This window comes from Tyto alba, unplaced genomic scaffold, assembly GCF_018691265.1.
Source record: "Tyto alba isolate M040663 unplaced genomic scaffold, T.alba_DEE_v4.0 Super-Scaffold_40, whole genome shotgun sequence".
Classification (NCBI taxonomy): domain Eukaryota; kingdom Metazoa; phylum Chordata; class Aves; order Strigiformes; family Tytonidae; genus Tyto; species Tyto alba.
Window position 1 is genome coordinate 18,314,299 of NW_024881316.1, and position 27,189 is coordinate 18,341,487.

The 27,189-nt window shown below is 37.1% G+C and overlaps 1 protein-coding gene across 2 annotated transcripts in view; it reads right to left on the bottom strand.

The window, feature by feature from the left end:
- Positions 1-27,189, bottom strand: part of SMAP1 (small ArfGAP 1) — a 99,714-nt gene that overhangs the window by 24,136 nt on the left and 48,389 nt on the right. For both annotated transcript variants that reach the window (XM_033002647.2, XM_033002648.2), the window contains one exon: positions 3,404-3,488. In XM_033002647.2, the coding sequence (XP_032858538.2) occupies positions 3,404-3,488 (85 nt within the window). The remainder of the gene's footprint in view (positions 1-3,403; positions 3,489-27,189) is intronic.

Below are 27,189 nucleotides of genomic sequence, written 5' to 3' on the forward strand. Positions count from 1 at the left end.
AGCACTGCCAATGACTTAAGTGTTAAAGAACTATGGTTTACAGACTGTGGTTTCCAAACTGAAAAATGTTTCCTATAATTCTATTAAAAATTAATGTTATCAAATCCCACATTATTGATTTTAGCATAAATCTTAAGTCCCCACATTTTCAATAGGGTACTCTTTCAGTGTGGATAAGATCCAAATAATTGTAGAGATGACTAAAAAAGCAGCTTCAGTTTTAACCTACAGAAATAGGTTGTCATTTCTCACAAATTGGGAAGAGAGGGAAGGAATCTGGGGTTGCACAGCAAGAAAACTAACACTATTGTTTGTGGAGAGTATATGAGTACTTAGCTTGTACATGTCATTTCCCCACCTTTCTGTATGTGGAGAACTGAGCTAAAATCTACTCTGAAACAAAAGGCCAAAAGCCACAAATGTTGTCAGATCATCAAAAAGTGAATATCCAAACAGCATATCAATAATTAGACTGAATAATTAGTTCCTGAACAGGAACTTGAGGGAACCACATGAATCTATTTAAAAAGGCTCAAAAGAAACACGAACATGATAGTACAGTCACTGAGGATATTATGCCTCTTCTGCTATTACAAGATATAAAGATACAATTTGCCTAGGCATATTATCTTGACAATTTTGCAATTTGTAAAGAAAAACAAAAAACAATTTATTTTTAGAAATTTATCTTGTCGAGCTACAATTTTCACTGGGTAAGTCCTATCTCACAGGATGCTTATCTCCTGATGAGGTCAGTATTACAAACACACTGAGGCAAAGACAGCAATGACCCAAAGGTTAACCCCATGCCCAAATCCAGCACTGAGGCTTATTCAAGAAAATACTTTCCAAGAAGCTGGTCTTTTCTGGAAGCCAATATTATTCTAGCATTAATTGTGATCCATTAAAATTACTTAATCTGCTATCATAAGCAATTCCGATCTGCCCTAGTAAAAGCTGCTGCTGTTCTTCATTTGCAGAAATGAAGTCCTAAGAGAATGAATCCTCATTAGAAACATGTCTACTCAGTAAGAAGAATGAGCTACACAATCGTATCCATTTTAATATTGTTTGATATGACATATCAAACATTTTAATCAGCAGTGCGCTGCTGCAGCAACGAAGGCAAATTGGATTCTGGGCTGCATCCAGAGGGGTATTACTAGCTGAAATAAAGATGTGATCATCCCGCTCTACTTGGCGCTTGTCAGGCCACACATGGAGTCTGTTCCCAGGTCCGGTCCCAATTCAAGAAGCGGACGCTGACAGACTGGAGAGGGTCCAAAGGAGAGCCACAAAGATGGTCAAAGGGCTGGAGAACCTGGCCTATAAGGAACAACTGAACGAGTTCGATCTTTTCTCCTGGAGAAGAGAAGGCTCGGGGAGAATCTCATCCCAGTGTGCCCGTACTTAAAGGGCAGCTACAAAGGGGACAAAGGCTCTCTCTTCACAAGGAGCTACATGGAGAAGACAAGAGGCAATGGGTGCACCAGGAGAGGTTTCATCTCAACATAGAAAGAAATTTTTTACAGTGAGAACAATTACTGGAACAACCTCCCCACAGATGTGGTAGAGTCCCTATCACTGGAGGTTTTCAAGATGTGATCAGACAGGATACTAGATAATCTCATCTAGGCTCCTTTTCCCATAGGTTGGACCACATGGTCTTTTGAGCTCCCTTCCAACTTTCCAATCATATTCTATCATTCTAGTGACACACTGGGTTGAAGTGATCTTTCTTTTAATACTATCTGAAGTAGCTTAGTGCAGGCATTAATTAAAAAACTTTGAATGAGATATGCAGGTCTGCTCTCATTAACACATACCTTATTTGCAGCTCAGTGGGTATCATGTGCCACTGGCTTATTATACTGCCTTTCAATTTGTTATTTAAAAGATCTTTACTCTCCCTCCTCTAAAATTATGGGGTTTTAACATACAAATTATAAACTTTGCCCTTTGTATACCTCACTGAAGAAGCACAGCTGTTGAACACCAATTATAATACTTTTTCTATTGCATATTACATCTCAAGTTAGTCTATGTAATCCAAATTCATTATCATACCATAAAACGGTATGACCAATATTGTTTCCAAATCATGACTAAAAGGATACAGAAGCGTAGCAATCTCAAAACCACATATTGATCATATTTTAGTTCTTAATTAGGTTGTTGGTCTGATAAAGGAAAATAAAGAAGAATCAGCTTTCCATCAAATCTAAATTACCTTTTTTTAATGGGTCCATTCATACATCCATAATCTAACTTCTACTGTGTTAATTAAGATTTGCTTGCTTACGGTAGCAGATTACTTAGAATGAGATATGGACCACAACACACAGATAACTGGTACAAAACCAGTACTTTACAGCTACTCTATATTCAGAGGGAAAATAACATGCATTTTGAATGACAGTGTGAATTCTAAAACAGAAAAGCCATTTATTGTTTTGTTGCAATATTATTCATACCTTAAAACCAAAAATTAAAAAAATTTTCTACAAAGTCAAGTTTTTAGAATAATTACGTCTAAAAGACTTAGCAGCCTCATCCAATATCCTGCACAAATTACGTAGAAATTTAAGAATAACCATTCTATTAATATAAATTGAATACTCTTAATAACCAGTCACAACTCTTCCAAAACTTTTCCTAACACTGAACAACAAAAGGAAATAAAAATAGTGACTGTAGTATTTCTTTCTTCCAGTTCCATTTTAAGATTCTATTGAATGGAAAAAAAGACATTTCAGTAACATAAGATTAACGGAAGACCAACATTATGAATATAGCCTTCAACAAGCAGAGGAAAAGCATAAAAACACAACCATATAGCCAGAAAGTGCAAATTAAATGATTCTGGTCAAAACCCATTTATTTACAAGACAAATACACAGCTACCTGCCAGTCAGAAAGCCAAAAGTTATACTAGATAAAAATGAATTATGGTCACAGTCTGTACACAATAATGAAATGTCCAGTGTATTAAGTTTTACAAGATACTAGTCAGCTGCGGTCAGGCAGTTTACTGTTAACACAGGAATTTAATGATACAAGGTATTTTACAGATATACAATTCAGATGATCTCAGCATTTTCATTAAAAAGTACACTTGTATCATAAGCATTGAAATACCACAATCCACAAGCCCTTTGAAGATCACTTTGATAACATCCCCTTCCCACAGGAGCTCATTACTCTCCTTAGCAAAACACAAGTATTGACATACCCAGATCCCTATGGCATTTTCCTTTACAGTTTCAAATTCATAGACTCAATCTTACGGTTTTCAAATTCATCTAACTATCAGTAAGCACAGAGAAAACAGAAGCATCTCAATTAAAATATAAACCAATGTATTTGTGTTTGATTTAAAAACAGGTAATTATGTATTGCTTACCAAGTCCTAAAAGGTCAATAGTGGGTTCTGATGACTTTTTTGGACTTGCTTTAGCTTCTGATTGCTGATCCTCTTTCTTCTGTGGCTTTAAAGGAAAACAGACATACACAAGTAACCTTTTTGAAAAAGGTACAGTGCTTAAAAAATTCTCATTAAAAATGCTGCTCCAGTATCAGAAGTAAAAACCCTTTTCTATATTTGTTTATCATAATGAATTTGATTTGTAATGAAATAAGTTGCAGTTATGGTCAAAAGGGACACGGCACATTACTGTAAAGAATTATCCTTATACTTTCACTGGTATGCAATCAATTTTTAAATAAATCTAATTTGTGGGATAGGTTGAAAGCAAAAAGCTCTCTGTAATTTGAATTATTGACTAATTTAAGCATCCAATCTATACAGCTCTGCAGCATTACAGAATAAAATCTTCAAGTTTTCAAAAGCTTAAATTTAAAAATTAGAAGCAGATTAATGACATTATTTAGCCTTCCTGAAAGCAGCATCTGCAGAAAATGCAGCCTTACAGATGCTAAGCACCGATGCACGCGATCTGGGTTCAAGATCTTTTCCTTTGTAAACCTGAAGGCAAATAACAGCATTCTTCTCCTTTGGAAAAAGGAACTCCTAGTCTTTTCTTGTCTAGACACTTCAGAATGTAAGATGGCACTGACATGAAATTTGGTTATGAAAATGATTTCATAAATCTGTTTATAGTTCTTCTCATACAGGTATCAGGCTGATCACCCAAATCCATCAAAACAATAATTCTTAAAATTAATACAAACTGGTTTATAGTAGTGACATGTCAAATGCATTCTCTTGCATGCATTTAATATGTGTTTACTCGTTCCTTAACACAAAACGATGAACTGGATTAGCTGACCAATGACTACAGCCTTCAACTAGAACAGATGACCAAATAATGGTGGTAGAGCACTGTCAGGCTGGGCACTGGGCTGACACCAACAGAATCTGCTTCACTCTCACCTTTATCATACCCATAATATGGCTTTGATAGAGTCACTGAAGCTCCTGAGGTTGCTGCAGTCATTAAATCTTAATATTTAGTATTAGAAGAAATTTATAGTTCAACACATGGGTATAAATTTCTCCTTATTTAGGTAATACTTTCCTTTTCTCTCCTGCAAACTGGGGATAAAGAGTTGTCCTGGGTTTAAGTGAGTGGTGGGGTTTTCTGGTAGCAGGGGAGGGGGCTATAGGGGTGGCCCCCTGTGAGAAGCTTCTCAAAGCTCCCCCAGCTCCAAGCCAGCTCCACCTCTGCACCAAAACTGAGCCAATCAGCTGCACATCTGTGATAACGTATTTAAGAAGGTATTTGTGAGGAGGAGTTGCTGCAGCTGCATGAATACCAAGGTCAGTGGAGGAACGGAGGAAGAAAGGAGGGGGGAGGTGTGCCAGAGCAGAGACCCCCCTGTACCCTGTGGTGAGACGGCAGGGCGGCCCCCCCCCGCCACCCATGGAGATCAACGGTGGAGCAGACATTGATTTATGGCCTGTGTTTTGTTTCGCCTGACTGATCAAGGTGCTGTGCCCGAAGAAGGCCGGGGTCTCATAGGAAAAGGCAGCCCCGCTGCTGTAATTCAGCGCTGGGAGGATTGCAGCATGCGGGGGTGTCCCACGCCAGAGCAGCTCGGGAAGGGCTGCAGCCGTGGGAGGGAATCCAGTCGGAGAAAGTTAGTTACCCATGACGGAGCAGTGTGGGGAACGCTGCGGCCCATGGGAGGGACTCACTTCAGAGGAAGTTTGTGGAAGACTGTCTCCTGTGAGAGGGGGACCACGATGGAGCAGGGAGAACAAGTTCCAGAAGCTCCCCCCACCGAAGATGGAAGCAGCGGCAGCACTGACTGCACCCCCCATTCCCTGCCCCTGCGCCACTGGGGGAGGAGGTAGAGATATCGGGAGCAGAGCTGAGCCCGGGAAGAAGGGAGGGGTGGGGGGAAGGTGTTCTCAAGATGTGGCAATGCTTCTCACTTCTGTTAAGTATTGTTGTTAATGTCTGTAATAAATGTTGTTCTTTTTTTCTTCCCCTAAGGAGTCTGCCTTTTGCCTGTGACCATAACGGGTGACCTGAACCCCTGGTCCTATCTTGAATCACAAGCCTGGCTCATTTGTCCCTTCTCATCACTAAGGAAGGGAGGAATGAGCAGCTGCATGGTATTTGGCTGCCAATCAGGCTCAAACCACGACAATATTAACAAGCTTGGTGTTTGTGAAGATCAGTGAGAAAACTCAAGAGTATTCAAAGATGGCCCAAGTGAACAGAAGCCTATCATACTATTGACACTCCTCTTTCCTGAGAAAGCCTCCACTGAAAAGCTCCAGGAAAGCGTGGCAATTAACTGAACTCCATTTCTGCAGCTACTGGAAACAGGTATCTTCACACTCAAACTGATCCTTGTTAATCTCTCAGAGAAATACTTGCTTCCTCATGCCAAAAGTCCTTAAGTTGACTTTACATATCTTGTTCAAGATCAAAACTGTTTGGGAAACTCTCTGCTGGAAAAATATTCCATGGATTCCTGATTCTATATTGTAATACAAATTTCATCTTTGAGTATGTGATATGAAGAACAGCACACTGATTCTAAATGTTATTCAATATTGCAGAGGGAAAACCCCTTGTCCTTGGTATGAGAAAAAAGTATGTTTTTGGAAAGTAAATTTTTGTCTATCAAAAATATTCTAAAAGTGACCATTCAAAATTAAGTTGTCTACAACTGACCATATCTCAGTAAATATGCCATAAACCACAAATTACTATTATGAGCATCAATCAGTATAAACAATGAGTATTTCAGAACAGAATCTATCATAAAAATTTGCACGTTTGTTTCTTCTCCATCTCTGTAAGGAACATCACAGGTCACAGAAGCTGTAAAAAGTGCTTCTGACATGTTGCTTGATATCAGGAAACTGACTTTTTTTTTTATTTCAGCAGCTTAACAATTCTGAATATAGAACAACTTCTTTAAATTGAAAAGCAAAACTGTCAGAATTATATTAAATGTGCAAATCTTCATTACTCCAGATAAGATTTATGATAACTACCTAAAAGCACAAGTTTAAAATAAATTAAATCTTGACAGGGTTGGTTTAGAATACAAACTTTTCACAGAAACGAGAACACTTTTGCATATGTTATTAAGAACTAAACAGATAAGAGTTCAAATAGCACTCTCTTTTATTTAGTACTTATTACTGTAGCAAATTAGTACTTATTAGTGCAGCAAATTAATCTCATTACCTAAACTAAAAATTTAAAAATACAGTAGGAATAATCTACTTACAGCCTCTGCTTTGTGAAATGAACGTTTTCAGTAATTATTAAATGCATATTTCTGTTTCATCACTCTCTCAATAAGAAAGGCAATGAAGGTACAAGGTATAATAATATGAACTTTATAAAAATAATATAATTTAATATACCCTTTTCCAATAGCATTACTATATCTCTTGATCAGCAGTTTCCTTCACATTTTGCTCCCTTGCCAGTACATAAACTAATAGGTTTTAAGGTTACTTCATAGTTAGTCAGTTTAAGAAAAATTGTAAAATTAATTTTCAAGCTTGTTAGCATTACAAGTATTTCTAGACATTAATACTCCACTTGTTTCCTTGATGGAGCTTTTCTCCTTAAAGCACTATTTAGCTACTTTACAGCAACACAGTTTTCACCAACACACTAAGCTTCAGTCTGAAAAATGACAAAAAGCTATTAGTCACCTAACAACTTACCAATACTTCATCTGTACAACAGTGGTCACACAAAGCAATATTCAGAAGCTATCTGGCACAAATAAACCTTCCTCTTACCCTTAATTTTACCTGCAACACTATGCTGTTCCCCCCATTCTCTCACCATAGCACACACCAGTTGCTGGAATTTCCTATTCTCCTGTCCGAGATTTCAAACACTTTTAAAATTTGGTATGTCTTTGTTTCTGGTTAAACTGCTCCATGCCACATATGAAGCCTTTTGTGCAAATTCAGAAGACATTTGTTTGGTGCTTAAGGTCTGCCACGATTCAGACATGGAGAGGAACTTTTCTAAAGTCACCTACACTTATGCATAAATTAAGTAAGGTTGACACTAATGGGATGAGTTAGAACAAGAAATTCGCATGCATGCAATTATTCTTAATTTAAGAATAAATAATCCCCCTTTACCATGCTGTTTCTTAAAACAGTCATGTTCTCTCATGAAAACTGACCCCATGAATCTTGGGCTACCTGACTGTAGAAGAAGGTATAATGAAAAACAATGCCTGACTAAAAGTGTTCATGCCATATTTCTGAGTCTAGAGCAGAGGACCTCCAGAAGTCCTTTCCAGCCTATGTAATTCTGGCATAAACAAGGTGTTGAAACTTTCATAAAAGAACAAAAAGGGAAGTCACACTGGAGCCACTTGAAAATTTTATTCCAAATCATAAAGAGAATCGTGATGTTTAATTTCTTTTTAGTAGTTTTGCTCCAACAAGACTTATACATGACTAAGCTTTATGTAGAGAGTGGTCTTTTGAGATGTTAAAGCTAAATATTGCACACAGCAAGCACAGAACTGTGCAACACGCAAAAAACTGAACAACAAGGTAGTGACATTTCTTAATGTTTAATTTAGTGTTGTGCTTTATCTAAAAATTACTGCATTTTGTAGAGGTACAATATAGCATGAAAAATGCTTGGGAATCCTACTGCACTGGGATTCATCTCAGTTTCTATTACTAGCCTGCTTGGCTCCCACAGCAATTATTTTTAAGTATTGACACCAATACTAGATAAACTATTCTTTGTTGAGTCCTTTGGAAAAAGGCTGCATAAAAACAGGAGACTAAGCAGCATTAAATAACCTAAAAATAACATTAAAAATCTGCTATGAAAAAGCCAAATAGAAGGGAACAGGTACACAACTTTGTGCATTTATTTTCAAGTGGAGCCTTCAAGGTTACTGGGATTACTGTTTTTTTTACAACATTCAGGGTTGGCTTAGCAACATACATGGTTTTATTAAGTGAAATACATAGCTATAGTAATTCCTAGATATATTTACTTTGGGTCATATATTAACAGCTTCTCATGTGAAATGATTTTTATGGTACTAATAGATTCTTCTGAAACACTGTCCTTGCAAACAGCACAGCATCGAAACATCTTTCACATGTAGAACTTACACTTCCATTTTTCACAGTTGTCACTACTGACCACTACACTGTTCTTCAAGGTTATTCTCATGTTGGAGTACCTACTGAAAGCAAGCAACGTGATCTGCCTTAAATTATTCTGAGATTACAGTAAACAGTTTATTTGCAAATATCACTGAAAGAAACTGAGGCCAGAATAAGCTTCCAGGGAGTCAATTCTTCTGCATCCTCTGCATGATCAGCTTATCTAGCATGACTTGGAATTTTCTGCCTTAAGAAAAACTGAGCCCCTGTTTTGAAAAGAGCCACAATAACCCATTTAAGTTATCCCTTGTTCAGCAGGTATTAGGTAACTGCCAACTTAAAGAGGCAAATAAAGAACTAACCTTATAACCTCTTACAAATATTTTCACCTATAAAGCACATCTCTTCAGTAGAGGCGCAGACACACTCATTATTCAGATCCAATATGGGCATCATAAATTTTTGCAATCACCTAGATGACAGGTAACTGGCATACAGTAATCCTTTACTGTTTTTTTCCCCTAATGCTGCCCTTTTAACCTTTTACTTAAGTACATTCTTCCGTAACTCTTACCTTCAAGATAAGGAATATCCAGGAAACTACCAGCCCCTCAACCTCACCTTGATATCTAGAAACGTGATGGAACATCTAATGCTGGAAACCATTTCCAGGCACATGAAGGACAAGGTGGTGATTGGGAGGAATCGGCATGGTTTCACCAGGAGGAAGTCATGCTTGACCAACCCAATAACTTTCTACAATTTCTTGTTATGATTGCCTTGGTAGACAAGCAGAGCAGTGTGTATTGTCTACCTTGACTTCAGAAAGGCTTCTGACACTGTCTCCCATAACATCCTCATAAAGAAGCTGATGAAGTATTAGCTAGATGAGCGAACAGTGAGGTGGGAATTGAAAACTAACTGAATGGCCAGATCAAGAGGATGGTGATTAATATAATTGGAGGCCAATCACTAGTGGTGTATGCCAGGGTCCAGTCCTGTTCAACATCATTAATGAGCTCAACGATGGGGCAGAGTGTACCCTCGGCAAACTTACAGGTGACACAAAACTGGGAGGAGTGACTGATATGCCAGACAGTTGTGCGGCCATCGAGAGAGGCCTCAGCAGTTTGAAGAAACAGACTGAGGAACCTCATGCAGTTCAGGAAGGGAAAGTACAAAGTCTTGCTCCTGGGTACAAGCAACCCCAGGCACCAGTTTATGCTGGGGAACCCCCAGCTGGAAAGCAGCTTTGCAAAAAGGGATCTGGACGTCCTGGTGGACACTAAGTTGACCATGAACCAGTAATTTGCCCTTGCAGCCAAGGCGGCTAATGGTATCTCCTGGGCTGCTTCAGGAAGATTATTGCCAGAAGGTTCAAGGGAGGTGATCCTTTCCCTCTACTCAGCACTGCTGAAATCACACCTGGAATGTTGTGTCCAGTTCTGGGTTCTGCAGCAGAAGAGAGACATGGACATAATGGAGGAAGTTCAACGATGAACCACAAAGATAATGAAGGGACCGGAGCATCTCTCCTAGGAGCTGAGAGATCTGGTACTGTTCAGCCTCGAGAAGAGAAGGCTCGGGGGGTTGCATCAATGTATATTGATATGTGAAGGGAGGATGTGCAGAAGCTGGAGCCAGGCTCTTTTCAGTGGTGCTTGGTCACAGGACCAGAGGCAATGGGCACAAACTGAAACACAAGAGGTCCTGTCTGAACAACAGGAAACACCTTTTCACTGAGAGAGTGAGTGACTAATCACTGCCACAGGTTGCCCAGGGTGGTTGTCAGTCTCCCTCCTTGGAAATATTCAAAAGCTGCCTGGATACAAGCCTGGGCAACTTGCTCTAGGTTACCCCTGCTTGAGCAGGGAGTTGGGCCAGATGACCTCCAGAGGTCCTTTCCAACCTCAACCATTTTGTGATTCTGTGATTCTCTCAAACGATAGAGAGTACAGAAATTGTCAGCTATTTTATTCACTCTTGGCAGACGTTTTTGCCAAGGCTGAAGGTCTTTCATGCTTTCTGGCACTCTAACAATCTCTTAATTTTCTCAGTGGAAGGGGCTAAAGCAATCTTCTGTGGAATACTGTGATTTCTCAGGGGCTCATCCATCTTGGCTGGTGCGATGTCTAATGCACAGAAACACTGCTCCAGATTGGGTTTGTAGCAACAAGCCCTTTCCTCTAGGAGTAATCATTCCTCCTTACTGGATTTTGTCTCATCTGTATCTACCATAGCCTCTTCCTGAAGCTACCCTGCAGAGGTCATTTTAGTAGCAGCTCTTTAGATTGCTTCAGCAATTAAATGCAAATATCTTCTGCAGGCACATTATGCAATATTAATACTCCATAGTTAATAAAAGGAATCTGGGAAAAATAATCAAGTACTACTGCAGGAAAGGCAACAGTTGCTATGAGGATCGTCTGGGAGGCATGCCATGATGATAGTATGGGAAGGTGAATACTTAACAGGAATCAAGAACGATTAGACTGAGGTCAAAAGTAGCTTTTTCTTCTATTGTCTAATCAGAACTTCTATTTTTTTATTCTTTAGAAAAGACTGTGTGATACACAGAAGACTAATACAAATGCTATTCCTTCATAAAATATCTGAATTTTGTCTTAGTATTTAGAAGATAGACAAATTATCAAGCTATTAGATAAGCACATGGATAGCATTTCCCTAAGACCTGTGTTGACTGTATTTTATTAAAAGTATAAGACAAATGTGTGTAGTTTGCTAAAAACTGATAAAGGTGTTATCATAGAAACAATTTCCTCTTCAAGTTTCTGCTCTCATTCAGTTCTCCATTTAGTGTCCAACGATGACTGACTCCCAATTTTATACCCAAATTCAGCTACATCTAGATCCTGTCTGCTGTACATCTACAATACAGTAAAAGTATAATGTGACAGCACGGCACTAATATCTTATCTGTAAGTAGTCCTCAGGTAACAAGATTAACCATCTTTCAGTATCTAAAGCGCAAATATTTTTAAATAGTTAGGAACTTCCCATAATTCTAACAAAATGAACAGTTGAGGAAATTATGTTTACAGATAAAAAGCAGCATCTCATTCCTACTTAAGTAAAAGGAAAATACAGAAATTAGTATCTGGATCTTCACCGAATTTCCACTTTCACTGGAAGTCAATCAGCTTGAAATTAGGGGACAGAACTATATATGCTGGCAATCTACATATACCTCCACAGTGCACCATGGTCGACTTTAAGGTTTTGTCCTAAGAACTCATCAAAAACAAAATTAAAAAGCAGACAACTGTGGAGAACATCAGGCCACTTATTACAATCTTAAAGTAGGACAAAGCCTACTTAATACTTCTATGTAATGTACGTTTCTTAGACTCACATTGAGCTGATGGTTTCATTCATGGAAGCTGCAACAGCCAGACTGCTTGTAATTCATACAGATACTGGCTATGATTTAATCAATCTTGCTCATTTTCCTAAAATTTCACCTCTGAGATTTTACAGTAATTTCCAGTCCATCAGGTTTTGGTGGAAAAGGCACAAAAATTTGTACTTAAGTTTTGAGTTTTATTTTGCTCAAAGTCTGACTACATCCTTAAAGATCAAAAGAACATCACTGCAGAAAACTTTCCAATTTACATAAACCGAGAAAGTTTTACATTCCATCATAAAAGAGTATCTTTTAATTCAGCAACCTGCACTTAATGTTGCATTGCTGTGCCTTCCCCCTTTATTCTTTCTTTACTCATTTTGTACAACAGTAAAAGTTATCTGAGGTTTTATTTTGAAAAATAGGGTAAGAACACCAGTTTAGGTCAGAAAAAAAAATTTTAACAATTTGTCCATACTAGGTCTCAATTTAAAAAGCCATGCTCAGTTTTATACAAACCAGTATTACCTTTTCTTGAACTCTCACAGTGTATTGCTCTCAATATACCACTATTAAGACCATTCCAGTTCAATTTAATTTATGTGAAACACTTTCCTGAAGTTAAATGAAGCCAAATAAATCAGCAATAGTGTTAATTACTCTATTTATACATTAAGTTCTAGAGTTCATTTTACAGACTTGTTTCTCCCTCTTCTATGTTACTCGAAAGCAAAGTATCTAGTAAATAAGGACTTTTTTTGACAAGGACAAGAGAACTGACATCTACTTTATACCATTTATTTTGAAAACTAATTGCCTATATGGGTCTGGCTGGGATGGAGTTAACTTTCTTCATAGCAGCAGGTATGGTGCTATGCTTTGGATCTGTGGCTATAACTGTTTAACACACCAGTGTTTGGCTAATGCTGAGTACTGCTTGCACAGCATCAAGGCTTTTTCTCTTTTCCCCATTCTGCCTCTGCAGCAGGTAGGCTGGGGCTAAGTAAGAAGTTGGGAAGACCTGAACTGACCCAAGAGATGGATGTTCAGTACCATATGATGTGCCTTCTGAACTTCGTGCCATCAACATATGCCATATTGATGTAATACTTTTGATAACTGTATCATTTTAGTTTTGTTAGTTTTGCACAACCATATTTCTTGTTTCACTAATTAAAGCGAGCTAACCTCTAAGAACCTTGTTTAAAAAATTCAAGGACTGTATATGCACACACACATACATATATATACACGTACAGCCAGCAGTAATTCACCACTGTTGGTCTGTTTTCTTCATAACCACCTCCTCTTCCTACAGACCTTGCCAAGCAGATACAAGCACCACTTTAGTCAAGTGAGTACATCTATATGTGGAACTCACCCTACACACCTCAGTCAATTCCCAAGTTCTGTCTCCCCATTGAAGGTTAGCATAAATGAACCTTGAAGGCCTGAATCTGAGCATTACAGTTTTGCAGTAGACTCATCCAAAGGTAAACTCTCACTCCCTGGAACGAGCAGCTATGTCTTCTCGCAGAGGCTCAGACAGCAAGTCTGAAGGAGACGGGATTATGAAGAACACTAAGTAACACCTGAAGCATAAGCTGCATACGGTGGGAAGCCCAGTGTCTTAGGCATTTCATGAGATTTTGTTCAGTCACCTATTTTTGGAGATAACCATTAAATGAGTAATTCATTCTGCCTCAGAGGAAAGAAAAATAATGAAAGCATTGCCAAGTCAATCCTCCTCCTTCCTCTGCACAAAGATTACAGTATAGCACATACAGTGTTGTCTACAAGGGATATGATTATTTCATGGTCAAGACAAAAAGGAGGGTCAGTACCAGCATGACTGACAGTCACGCATCTATTAAATTCACATACATAACAGGATGCTAAGAAGTCTGTTGCTGGTGTTATCGATGCTCCTTTTCTGCAAAACAACAGCTTGTCCTTTCCCAACTCACAGCACTGTGCCCATATGCATTTCTGGCTACTAGGTATAGAAGATGGGTAGGGGAAGACAAGAGGGAAGTGGAAAGCTTTATACCAGCTTGCTTGGTTGACAGAACAGACAACATATGTGAGGTCTTCTGGTAAGTGTTAGACTTAGAAGGAGAAAAAAGTAAGAATATTCAGATCTAGCAGCAACTACATCGCTCTGCAGTTAACCCCATTCTCTTTTTTTAATTACTATTGTGGCAAAATAGGAAAATAATCCAAGTTTGTGAAATTATTAAGGACACTGCAAACCTTTCAGAACATTTTTTTAATATGACCATACACTCCAGAGCCTATAAGTCAGTCTAACCTTTGTATTTATGGGCTACTTTCTGCTCATCCCTGCTCACCAGATTACTTTCCTCTGACAGGTAGCTGAGGGCATTTTACACTGGAATTGACAATGGTGAAACAAACTTGTTTGGTAAGGCTTAGTTCAAAAGTGTCAGCACACAGTGAAAATACTGTGGTTATTTTTCACTGTAAATGAGCGACTTTAGGAAAAAAGAATAACGTTAGGTAATTCAAGTTTCCATTTTCTACTTCCGTAACCTCATGCCAATTATCTTCATATGCACAAACTTTAAGGGTTTAAGAGTTCTAAAAGACATGACACCAAATAGAAATGTAAACTCCCCCAAAAACACTTTAAAAACAAGCGGAACTTCTGCTGAATTCTCTACTACAAGATATTAATGTAAATAATTTAGCAGGTTTCAACACTAGTATTTAGGATTAACATTGACCTTATTCTCATTTACGTTACCCAAAAGCACTGGAAAGGGTAGCATAAATGGTGCAAGATGTAAGCCACATGACTAATAGCTCTGAAGTAGAAAAACTCTCCAGTCAGAGCAGTCATAAGTTTCTACTGTAAATATCTCTCCTACCCTGAAGCAAGATATCAATCACTGTCAAAAATCTGATCCATCAGCTGCCCAGTCTGGCTACCTGCTCCTATTTTCATACTTTAATATTACACACAAAAAATACTTCTCTGCACATTTTCCTTAATTTTCTACTTCAATGAAAAATTCGTATGAATATAGAATTCAGTCTGTTTCATACACATCTGACTACCCATGCATTTCTTATTTCTATACCCTACCTTAACCACAAGAAGCTTTATGAAACCTGAAGATCCATCAAATAATTTAGTGGAAAGCACTTTTAACTTACTTAAAAGCAATTTCCAGTTTACTCACTTGAGCTCAGAGATGCTTGCTTCTATGGTTACTGAACAAAAAGTCTTTCTTTGCTCTTATTAGGTAAGAATTGTATGCCTTGTGCATAAAGTAATTGGATTCCTTCCCTCTTCATTACCTGCTTGCAATAAAACTTGCAAGACAGCATAAACATTTGAGAATTCCCGTATGAGAAAATAATGTTAGTAATTTACTATAAGCTTGCAATAGGTTTGTAGATATGATTTTTTCCTGACAGCTCATATACTTCTAATATTATTCCAATGAATCACTCTCAGACACCAAACTACTCACACTGATGTAGGTAAGCTAATTTAAGCCATTTATACCAAGCAAGACGACAAAACTGAACTGCCTTTTTTTGTTGTTAAATAGGATTCTGTACACATGAAGGTCATTCAGTTGAAACACACTCCTGAAGGAGACATTTTTAAGTGGTCCTTGATCTATATCTCCACTTTAAACACCTGGGTATATGGATTTCATTAGATTTTCACAGTTAGGTCAAGGTGCTTGTACAAGATTATGTAAAATGTGTTATATCTTTAGTCATTTGAGTTAAAAACTTCATGGCAGAACTAAAAGTCAGCTGCACTGTAATCTTATTTGATTAATATGATTTTATTTGGGTCTAGTATATGCTAATAATTTCTATGGAAAGTGGATTAAGACTATTCCTTTGTCATTACTTACTGACCACTCATTACTACCATTTTATTTTAACCTAATTTAAAATGTTAGCTCAGATCTCATTTACTTTAGTCAATGTATTCCAAAAAGGCTTAAAACTTTTCATGTCTCATACTTAACTGAATCAGTTTAGCTGCTTTCTAATGCATCGCATTCTCAGAGGCCCTTTTACCTTGCTCAAAACAAGTTATTCGATTGTAGGAGTGTAATTTCCTAAAATGAAGTTGTCTTTCTTTTTATACTTACTGCTGAGACTATGGCAAAATATCAAAGATTAAATCTTCCTCTTTAAATTCTCATATTTGTGTATTAAATCTATACAATAACAACAGTATTTGAAATACTAGTTGTATTCATTCATTTTCAAATATATGATGTTCTTAAAGCTGACAAGTTCAGAATAGGCTCTGAAAAAAAAAAAAGGGGCAAGCTTTCTACTAAGTTTGGCACTTGAAGAAAAGTGTCAAAAGATTGCAAGATGATTTCTAGGTAGCAGTCACAACAAGAAGTAGGAACCTGAAGCCGATCTAGAGATGGCAAGACTTCAGAGTATGATAGACACACAGTCTGAGTGCAGAGGTATCAAAGTTTTCCAGGGATTCTGGGGGCAAGGATTTGAGCAGAGTTTGCTGCAGCTCTAAATCTTTGAAATGACTGCATTTGAGCCCAGAAGCAAGGACCTGTTTGCAAGGACACAAAAGGCGGGGGGAAAGCTGTTTATCAACCCTTTTTCTATTTAGTATTATCTTGCCGTGAAACTTGATTTAGATAACACAGAAGCATTCTACTTTTAATCCAATAAAACCTACTTTTTAAATCTTTTAGAAGAAATCATAATGAAGTAGAAAATCTAGACAGATCCATCTTAAAGCTGTAGCTGATCCAGTGTCCTATTACGACATCTTTAAATCAGATTAAGGTCAAAGTGTTTTAATGTATTTCAGTTCACAAGCTGCGAAATGCAATAAACACGGTTTGTGTTTTTATAAGCTGTTATAAACAGCTTCAGTTTTAGAACCACATATTACAATTATATGAACTCAGTTTACATATTTCTACTCCATTTCTATTGAGCTCATTAGCCTGGGCAAGATGGCAATAATGCAGCTGTATTAGTTCCAGTTCCTCATTAAACTGTTTTCTTTTATAACTGTCTTTCTGAAAACCTTTTGAGTCATATATAACACAACATCAGTGCACCCAAGCAGAACTAAGGGGTATGTAGTATTTGTAATTCCTTCTTCACACATCTCCAGACAAGAATGAGCTGTTTCAGGAATGGCAACTGACTGAGCTCACAGTGAAAAAACAATCCAATTCAAGCATCGCTTTCCATCCCTATTTGTGAAGGTATACTTTGCAATCTTTTCCTTATCTATAACAAAAGTGATCTTTCGCTGAAAAAATGCTTTTTGCATGAAATTTAAGTTCATCCAATATCAAGACCCTACACTCCTAGCCAGTCACCAGCTCAGACCTTGTATCTTTCCATATGCTGATGTCCAACTCACTGGCTAGTACAGTGTGAAATTTGCTAGCTGTCCAACACACATGTGTGAGCACAATATGAGTGTCTCCAGTAGCTGGTCTTAGACATGTTGCCTTTGCAATAGTTGATTTCAAGATGCTGTTCTTTGCAGTTGCTGACCCTTAGGTTCCTCAGACCTGTAGTCTCTTTCCAGTGACTGCAAACAACCTCTTGCCCTACTTGTCTGGTAGTCCAACTTGAAGTTTGCTAGTGTTCACACACATATACAGAAGAGACAACGTACTCGCACACAACATGGTTGCAAATGGAATTTGGCAAGAATACAGAATAGCCTGCAGTGACCAAGTGCAGGGCTCCAACAAGCATACTGCCCAGCAACCTGCATATACGTGACTGCCCCTTTCTATCCCCTTCCCCCTGGCTTCCTTATGCTTGTTCCACCCCAATCCACCTTGACTCCTCCATTCCCGGCTTTTGGTTTGTCACTTAAACATCCCATAATAAGCTTCATACAATATTCTCTGCCCTATCCCCAAATTATTTTCTCTCTGCATCCCACAGTAAGTCCTATAGCATAGTATGCAATCACCCCTTACTTGCCTGAGGTTCCTGAGAGAATCTCTTTCCTTGACCCACCTCACCACTCTCCTTTGATGAACCTAGGACAAGCAGACCACTGTGCTCTGTTTTCACTCATTAGATTACTCTGGTTCTGCTCCCTGTCATTGTTCCTCTGATTCTTGCAGTCTTTATATTTTAGTCACATAGTCTTACAGCATCACACTGAATATTGTCTCATACAAACCAATTCTGAACTAGGACTTTTCCTAACACAATTGTTTCTTAGAGTGTTCGACTGATACTCTGTACTGGCACCTTTTCTGTCATTATGGCAAGCATGAAGTCTAAGCTTACGATGACTATAGAGATGCATTTAAAAAATGCCCGTCAATGAGCTCCATGGAAACTCAATCCTGTCACTGACCACTAAATGGACTGAAATAATCCCACAGGTTAATTTTTCTTACTTCTATATCAGCTTGCTGATTTTCTTCTGCTGCTATGGAAGTTAGGAGCGAACTGACAAGTACTTTATCATCCTCATTTACATGTACACCATTCTGTTTCAGAACTGCAGAACTTAGTAAGAGGGAGAAATGGATAATAAATACTTACGCATCATTATCTGTTCATGTCTACAGCCATTAGTTGTATTAGTTTTTTTCTGACAGCCAAGTTTTTTTTTTTTTCCTTTGGTTTTGTTCTCATATGGAAATTAACCACGTTCAAACAATTACTTTAGAAGCTAATTAATTTTAACCTACCACAAACAACACCAAAATGTATTTCTCTTTACCTGAGTAAACTCCATTTTCTTGGTCTTCACCCTCCATATCATGAAAATCTTTAACATCAACTATCAAGAAGTATTCTAGCCACAATCCAGTCTAGCAGTCTACAACTCAACTGGAAATCAGTGAAACTTCTGATTTTATTCCTCCAGTTTTAATAATGTGAACCTATATGAAATTACTGAGTATTCTGAAAATGAGTATTTAAATCATCCTTACAAAATATAAAGATCACTAGAACTTTTTAGATTCACAGCTTCAAAGATTCTGAAGCTTTACAACTAACCCTTCAAAGTGATATATATTACAAGGGCTCTGACTTGCTTGTTCAGGCACACATTTCAAAATTTATGCTGAGGTTCAACCAAACCAATTTCTTTTATACCACTAAAATAGTCAATGTTTAAAGGAAGGAAAAAGATACATTGATACGTATTTACAGTGTAAACAGAAGATTAACTATATAAGACAAAAAAATCTGTAGTTTATCCTGAGCAGAATTTACTCATGTTACTACACAGTGTAAAATACACTATCTGCCTAGCAGACAAGCCTGTAGTACCTTACTCTGACATGAAGTACACTTTCCTCAAGTTGAGACCATACTTGCTAAGTAGAAAAGAGGGACATATTTATTTTTCAACAATACACTGACATGCACGGGGACCAACCTCAGAACTGCCCCCATTTTCTAGCCATAGGTGCCAATTTTATAAAGGAAACATTTCAAGTAAAACTGAAAGACAAGCTCATTCAGTTGCAACCCTTTTTTCAAAAGAGACAAGAGGCAATTGATTGCAGATGGGTTAAGAGGTTTGATTAATATATAAGGAATTTAGCATTAAAGAGATACTAGTTATCTGAACAGCGAGGTAGCTGGTGACTTAATTTTGTACCATACTTATCTCACAATCATCTAGAATGAGAAACTTGTTTATTTCCTCCAAACTACGTTAAAAGATCCTGCTTCTATCTTATCTTGCTTTTATCTTTACCACAGCTACAGTGTTATCTTCCAAATACATTTGATTTAATTTTGTGAAGACATAATTCCGTAACAGGATGAATGACAGTTTTCTGTGCAACTGTTCTAGTGACATGAGCAATTATCAAAACATAATAAATTCAACAGTCCAAGTAAATACTCCTATTCCTTTTAGTAAAAAGCCACACAATCAATACCTGTGTTAACTATGAATTCAAACTGAAAGACACTGAAAGTTGCATGACAGTGTTTAGAATCATGTTGAAATTGCTTATGACATTTTTTAAAAAAATAAACAAACTTAAAGACTAAGCTAATGTTGGAGCTTTTAATATTGTCAGTGTCATCTAAAAATATTTTTTAATGGAAAACAAAGTTGCTATCTTTACTCTTAAGTAAGAGTTGCATATCTGACAGTGCCTCTCACTACCCCATTGCCCTATCCTGATGGTCACACACTGGTGAGATCTCTCCCCTAGGGAGTTCAAGCATGTTCTAGCTTAAGCACACTCAAATGAAACAGAACACACAAAGACACTTGATTGCTTTGCTCATGCTCCAATGCTTGCATTATTTTAAGAAAACAAAGAGAGGCTATTATTCAAAACAAGATAAGATTATTATTTTGAGTGACATTATTTAAATGTCTTTTTCCTGTTATTAGCTTTATCAGATCCAATCCTTACCCTTCTTTACATTCAGTTTCATGTATCAGTACCACTTCTGTTAAAATGTCATGCTTTTTGTTCTTGCTTATTTGATTGATTGTACACAATCTCCTAACTAGTTATAAAATTTTTATAAAACTTTTTAGATGAGACTGTGTATTTGCACTTTCAATCATGCATGCTGCTGTGGTTTCAAATGTCTCAGAACGAATAAGTCTTGGTCATATAATTGTTTTTATCTAAAGATAGCATTCATCCATGAATAAGGTTGATTTAGTTCCAGCTTATTTAAATGTGCTGACTTTTTTTTTCATTCAAAATACACATAAGCATATGCAGATGTTGCCTTCCTAATTGTTTCAAAGTCTCCAGGAAAAAAGGTGAAGCTTATCACAAGCAAGCAGGAGAAACCTGAAAATGTGATCTGGTAATAAGTATTATCAACTGAAAACCCAGGGCAGTTTTGGTTTTGACCCTTCATGGAACTAAAATACAACTGAGGATCATTTAAAACAAAGCATACTTACCAATACCTTTTTCTTAAAAACAGTTTGGCAAGTTAAATAAAGGCCAATTTAACCCAAGCTTGTTCTCAGAGTTTTAAGATTCTATTTCTACAGAATTAAAAAAAAAAAAACTACATTACTATACTGTTCTTCTACAGACCAGAGTTGAGAGGATCAAGCCAATACAGAGAACACACAATGGGCTGAGGAAAAACACAATACCCTTCCTGAAGGTTGACTCCTTTTTCAACACTGAAAAAGACAAACACTCTTCTTCCCACCTGACAGAGAAAAAGGGGTTTCTTTCAATTGCTTCCACCTGCAATATCTATTTCTTAATTTCTTTGTTTACAACTCCCAATACGTAATAAGAGACACAACAGATTAATTTCATTAAGTAAGACCATTTTTCAAGGCAATCCTCAAACATAAGGAGCCCTTTGTTACCTGCAAAAAGAATGAATTGCACAGTTTTGGGAAGAATCTAATTTGATTTGCCTTTCTCCAGATTAGCATTAGAAGCAGCCAAAGAACCCAAAATAATCTGATCTCCTCCATAAAACTGAAAAGGTATAATTAGAAATGTAAAACCAGACTGGGACAGGTCCATAAAACGCAGACTGAGAGAACAAGAAGCCTTAAAACCCTTCACCCTCTGTAAGGAGGCAGTGAAGCAGGTTGTCCTATGTCTTAATACATACTTCTAAATCCTGAGCTTTAACTCATATCTACTTAGACTGAATTTGCGAAAACAAGGACTAAGAGTATAAATAAGACTATGTATTCAACCAGAAGGCAAGACACATTTCTATCTTTCTATTCCTCTGACAAAACACTTGATTGCTTGTATATTATAATTTAAATTCATATTACATTTTATATAAGAATATAAAGAAAAAACATTTAAAGGTTAAATCAGAAAGGCAAAATTTAGAAATCTAGGGAAACATATTATTAACTATTCAAGTGATTTTGCAAATATATCATCAATACGGTATCAAAATAAAGAAAACATTTAAAATATTTATAATGTAATTCTGTATTTAAATTATTGTTCAGGTCAATATTTGTGAGTCAACTTATTCCTACAAGTTGAAAGTAAACACCTGAATATATCACTTCTACCAAACTGGTATTTAAGTGGAGACCAAAAATTGTGTGGGCTTTCATTCTTTCATGCATTCCTACAACACTATTCAGTTCTAAAGAAGTGAAGAACACTAGAGCACTATTTGCTCTAACTCATTTCTCCTTGTACAAAATGATTAGGATGATAATCCGGAATACTTTGGGTAAGTAAAACACATCCCCAGAGAACTAACAGGGACTAATAGTTCCTCTTGTCTCACTTGCCCAGACAGGTTGATTTTTAGGGGAGTTTTAGCTCTCTTTGAGGAAAAACAAACAAAATCACTGCCCTAATAAGCTACATTAAGTTCTTCCTATTTGGTTAAATGAATATTTGACACATTGTTTTTCCTATATAGAGGAAAAAAAGCTGCTAATATGATTTGTCCTCACGTTTATTTGAGGGGTTCACTAGCACTTTTTAAATGCGAACAAACTTATGTCAGCAACCCTGTAATGTGGGCCACCTGGTGCTGGTTGGTAGCAGCAGGCTGAAAGGCAGCAGCTCACTGCTACTGCTGAGTTTAAACTGGCAATTTAGTGGCCAGTTTGGGGAAGAAAAACAGCATCTGATATACTACCACTGAAAGATAACCTCTAACTGACCCATTCCTGTCACTTAAATCAACTCTATACACAAACAAGAGCCAATTTAAAACTTAAAATGCAGTATAATAAACTAAACTCACAGTATCAAATAGTACCTCAGTTAATCTAGCTCAATGGCTGCAATCTTTCAGAAACATTCATCATCCTGTTATGTTCAGTAAAATTAAAAAAATCTTAACTTTGAATGTCAATATTAGTTTGCAAAAGCACCGGTAGTTTGTGAAAAAAAAAAAAAAAATGCTGCTTCTCCACATTCTAACCACTTAGCTTTACTGTCCCAATATAATACATTCTTGTCTTAAAAGGGCTTACTTTCAATAAATTAGATGTGGTTTCACAGTGGTCCTGAAGATGCAGTATTTTTCAGTGAAACCATCACAATGTTTTCATGAAAGTCTTCAACTGATGCGAAACCTCTAAAATAAACACCACAGAAAGCTATGCATTGTTGAACCCTAACATTTCCAAAGCATTCAGTGCCATGGATTTAGTTGAACTTTCTAATTTTGGGTATCAGAAATACTTGCCAAGTTTTCCAAATCACTTCTGGCTTAATTCTGGATTGCTAGCACTGACACACACCAAGTTTTCTTAATTTAAAACTTAAACCATATAAAAAGTTGAACCCTACAAAAAACTGAAAGTTTAGGCATATGGATTTGCTCCTGCTTTACTCTGGGAGCACTCCAAAGCCCCAAGATGTCGTACTTAGTTATGTCTTTCTTGTCTGAATTTGGACTGCAGATGAACATGAAAAGATATGTCTTGAAAAACCCTTGAACTGTCCTCGTTGCTCTGAAATTCAACATGTCATTCATACAGCTCAATCCAAGTTCTCAGTTCCAAATACTGCAATTCAAGTGCATTTACTAAATGAGGTATTATTCCTTATACCATTTGATCGTTCACAAACACTACACCTCAGTCCATTACTTGCAGTTCTTGTTTATCCCTGGGGCACACAATCTCCCCTCTTCACACACTGCCCATGTCTCAACCATGTCCCTCACAGTCCTGATCCCTCAGCACGAACGACCGGACCGCATCCCGTCTCCTCCCTTTCTGTGCTTCCTTTCAGTGGTAAACTGGTACAAGGTGGATGGGGTGCACTCAGAGCCTGCTCCAACATGCTACACGAAGCAGCAGCATGGAGCTTACCAAAAATGCTCCTCTGTGCTATGAGCAGAAACTCTACCTAAAATGACTGCATAGTTTAAATTTTTGTTCAGAAAACCCTCACACACCAGTAGAATACGTAGATGTAGGCTACGCATTCTTTATAAAGTCACCAAATGTCTGTAAATTGAGCACATTCAAGTACCCAAGGATGAGCAAAAATCCTACCCAGGAGACATACTAGAAATAAAAAGCAGTTCAGTGTTTCACTCTGTTCTCAAATGTAAAACTTGTTCAGTCAGCTTACGCAGAAAAGACAAAAAAGAATCATGGCTGATTTGGGAAATGTCACCAACATTAAGCTGTTAGAAAGAATAATTAATAAGCAGGGAAAGCTCCTTAGCAGCTGATGAAAGAGTGGGCAGGATAATGAAGTTTAAAAAACATGTATTAAAAGCCTAACTGTTAATTCTCACCTACAAATAGAAAATTTTCATGTGTTACCATCAACAAAACAGCAAAATGATCGGTGGTCAAACTACTGACTTTTTTCGCTCCCCAGTACGGAAATGAACTCTTAAAGATTTATTTTTTTAGCCAATTTAAAATCTCTTAATTGTGTGTACTGAACATCTAAAAATTGCTTTAATTGCATGACAGTGTGCTTTGTGCTGTTATTCTTGCTATTGACCCATAAGAAGCATTAAGAAGCATGTGATTAGCTCAGTTTGATTATTTATTCTTGCAATGCAACACATTTTTATATTGCTAAAATTGGCGCATTTGTTGCTTGGAAACAAGCTGGGCTTTGCCTGGACATCTCAGCTCCACATAACCTGACCCCAGTTTTCATGTCATTGAGAACTGTATAATAATTGTTCCAGCAGTCTTCTTGCCATTTTTTTTCTTTTTCTCCAAAGTAACTGTAAGGATAGGGTTATTTTAAGCATAAGCACTGAGGAAACTTGGTCTGTAATTGCGGAAATGGCACAGGGAGAGGGGAAGGACAGACCCTGGATAAGTTATGCAAGTTTCTCAACTTCCTCCAATTAGACTGAAAAAAGTATTACAGCTGCCAGTCGCCTGGCAATGTCATTTTATTTTATTAAGAATTCTGCAGATCTGATGTGGAATGTCACATTGTTGGCTGCTTCCAATAAAATGCTAATCGCTGGACTAGACCCAATCTGTAGCTGACATAGTAAGATCTTGTTATATTACAAATTACCCTGTAATTTTGTCACAGGAAGTGCAATGGCCCAGAAAAAAAGTCATCAAACAAGTATCCTTGCTACATTGTTCTGCAGTATATCTCTCTGATCTTGAGGAAGTTTTACTCTACATCTGAAATCACTCTCTCCAACTTGAAAGTTCATAAAAAAAATGTTTCCTACGAAACTCGCTTTAAGGACATGATAGTTCTTACTGAAAAGCAATTTCAGTAAGAAAGCCCGCTATTGTTAAATCAGTTAAAATATAATTTTCTGTACTTTCTACTTACCAAAGCATGCTAATCAGCAAAGTATCTTTTATGCCATAATTACCTGACACATTAACGCAATATTGGAATAATATGGTTTACTAAATCAACGCTACGAGCCTTCAGCAATATCTGGAAATGCAACAGAAATAATACTAGACATTCAGCTTCATAAAGGCTAAAGATCAGTCACTAGAGAAAGGCTCTTACGTGGATGTAGGAGCAGATTAGACAGCTCTATGAAGGAGAGATCAGAACATGAGCATTGAATGTGAACATTAGTTTTTTTAGGATGCACAGTCTTGTTTTCAGAGCTAAGAAACTTAAACTGAGTGTAAGATATAGAAAAAGACGACATGAGGAACTTAAACACTTGTAGGAGTACATGACAGTTGTACAGAGATCTGAAGTTTTCTATAGTTTCAGCTTTTTACCAGTTTAAGGCCTGTCATAGGATGGCTAAAACACTGCTTGAATTACCTTAAGAGAAGTCTCAAAATTGTGGTAGAACTGACAACTACTCGGTCACATATTTTTTATTAACTTCCCAAGCCTGAAATGTCTAGACTGGACATATACCATGCCTGCAATAACGGCGACCAGTGACTTCACATATGAAATGTCCAAAGAATTCTCACGTTCCACTTCCTTCTCCAGAAAGCTGAGAACTGGGATAAATAGCCATCTACTGTGTGATAAGGTTGCTAAAAAATGATAGTATGGTCAAGATGCCAGCATTCCCCTACCGATTCAACATGTAATATTTACAATATCAGACAGTCTCTAACTGAATGTGAAGTGTATCATTCTTAGTCAGACTAAGAAGAATATTAATGCTTATCATCTCTCTGAAGCAGTCAAACCACAAAAGCATTATATCATTCCATATTTAAAAATAAAACCTTTTGGTCCTCTATCTTACCAATACTTTCCAATGGAAATGCAGGCATTTGATATAGGTCTCTTTCCTTTGGATTCTAGGCAGTGACTGCGATTTCAAAGTATGTAAAGTTTACAGGCGCTCTCTAAAAATAGTTTATCTTGAATGATCCTTAAAGGACTTGAAAATCCCAAGCTTAGAGAACCTCTTAGATTAAAAAAATGACACATAGATGAGTTCCATTTGAGTAATCAGTGCTGACACATTAATAATGAAATAAAATATGCTGCAGTATTTTAAATATTTTGCAGCTGTTACAACAGCAATGTTATCTAATGCAGATATATTTACCAAATTCCACATTTTGTAGTACCAGCTCTTAAAATCAAAATACTTCTTTTTACTTGATTAATCATTAACTGGTAATCTAACGACATTTCAAATGTAAATCTAATCAGTGGCATTTAAATTAGTCTTTATTTCAAGTATGAGGGTAATCCCTCAGCTGTAACTACGTGTTGTCGTCTTTTTCCCTCACCTAACCAAATATTCCCAGTCATGGGACAAAGTTCAGGCACCCTTGCAAAGGGAAACCCTCTCTCCCTCAGACCAAAACTAGACCTCTGGGTTTTAAGAAAGTTAAGATTTCCAAACCACAGAAATGTTCTTGGCCTGTATAACTAAAGCATATTGTTCTAAGGACCAGAATAAAACATTTCATTTGGCTGGATGCCCTTGTAAAATTTTAATAATCAACAATTCCAGTATTTTTATTGTCATCCATAAATACGCTTTAACCTCCTACCATATGAGTAATGATATCCTTTTCCACTAGGCTCAGTGAAGCTACACAAATTGTCATAACCAAGTCTGCTTCTGTGCTAACTTACTCCAAAACTGCTTTCCAATTTCAGGAAAAAGATATTTGTATTGGAGAGTGGCTTTTTTCCCCTCCAAGTGTGCGCATATTTTTGTATCTTGTTTTATTGTGCAAAATAAATGACTTCTATTTGAAAACTGAACTAGAAATACATCTGCAATCATAATGTATGAATACACAACATTTTTCATAATTGAAACACAGCACTGCTGGGGAATAAACTGACAGATGGAAACTCCAATGCAT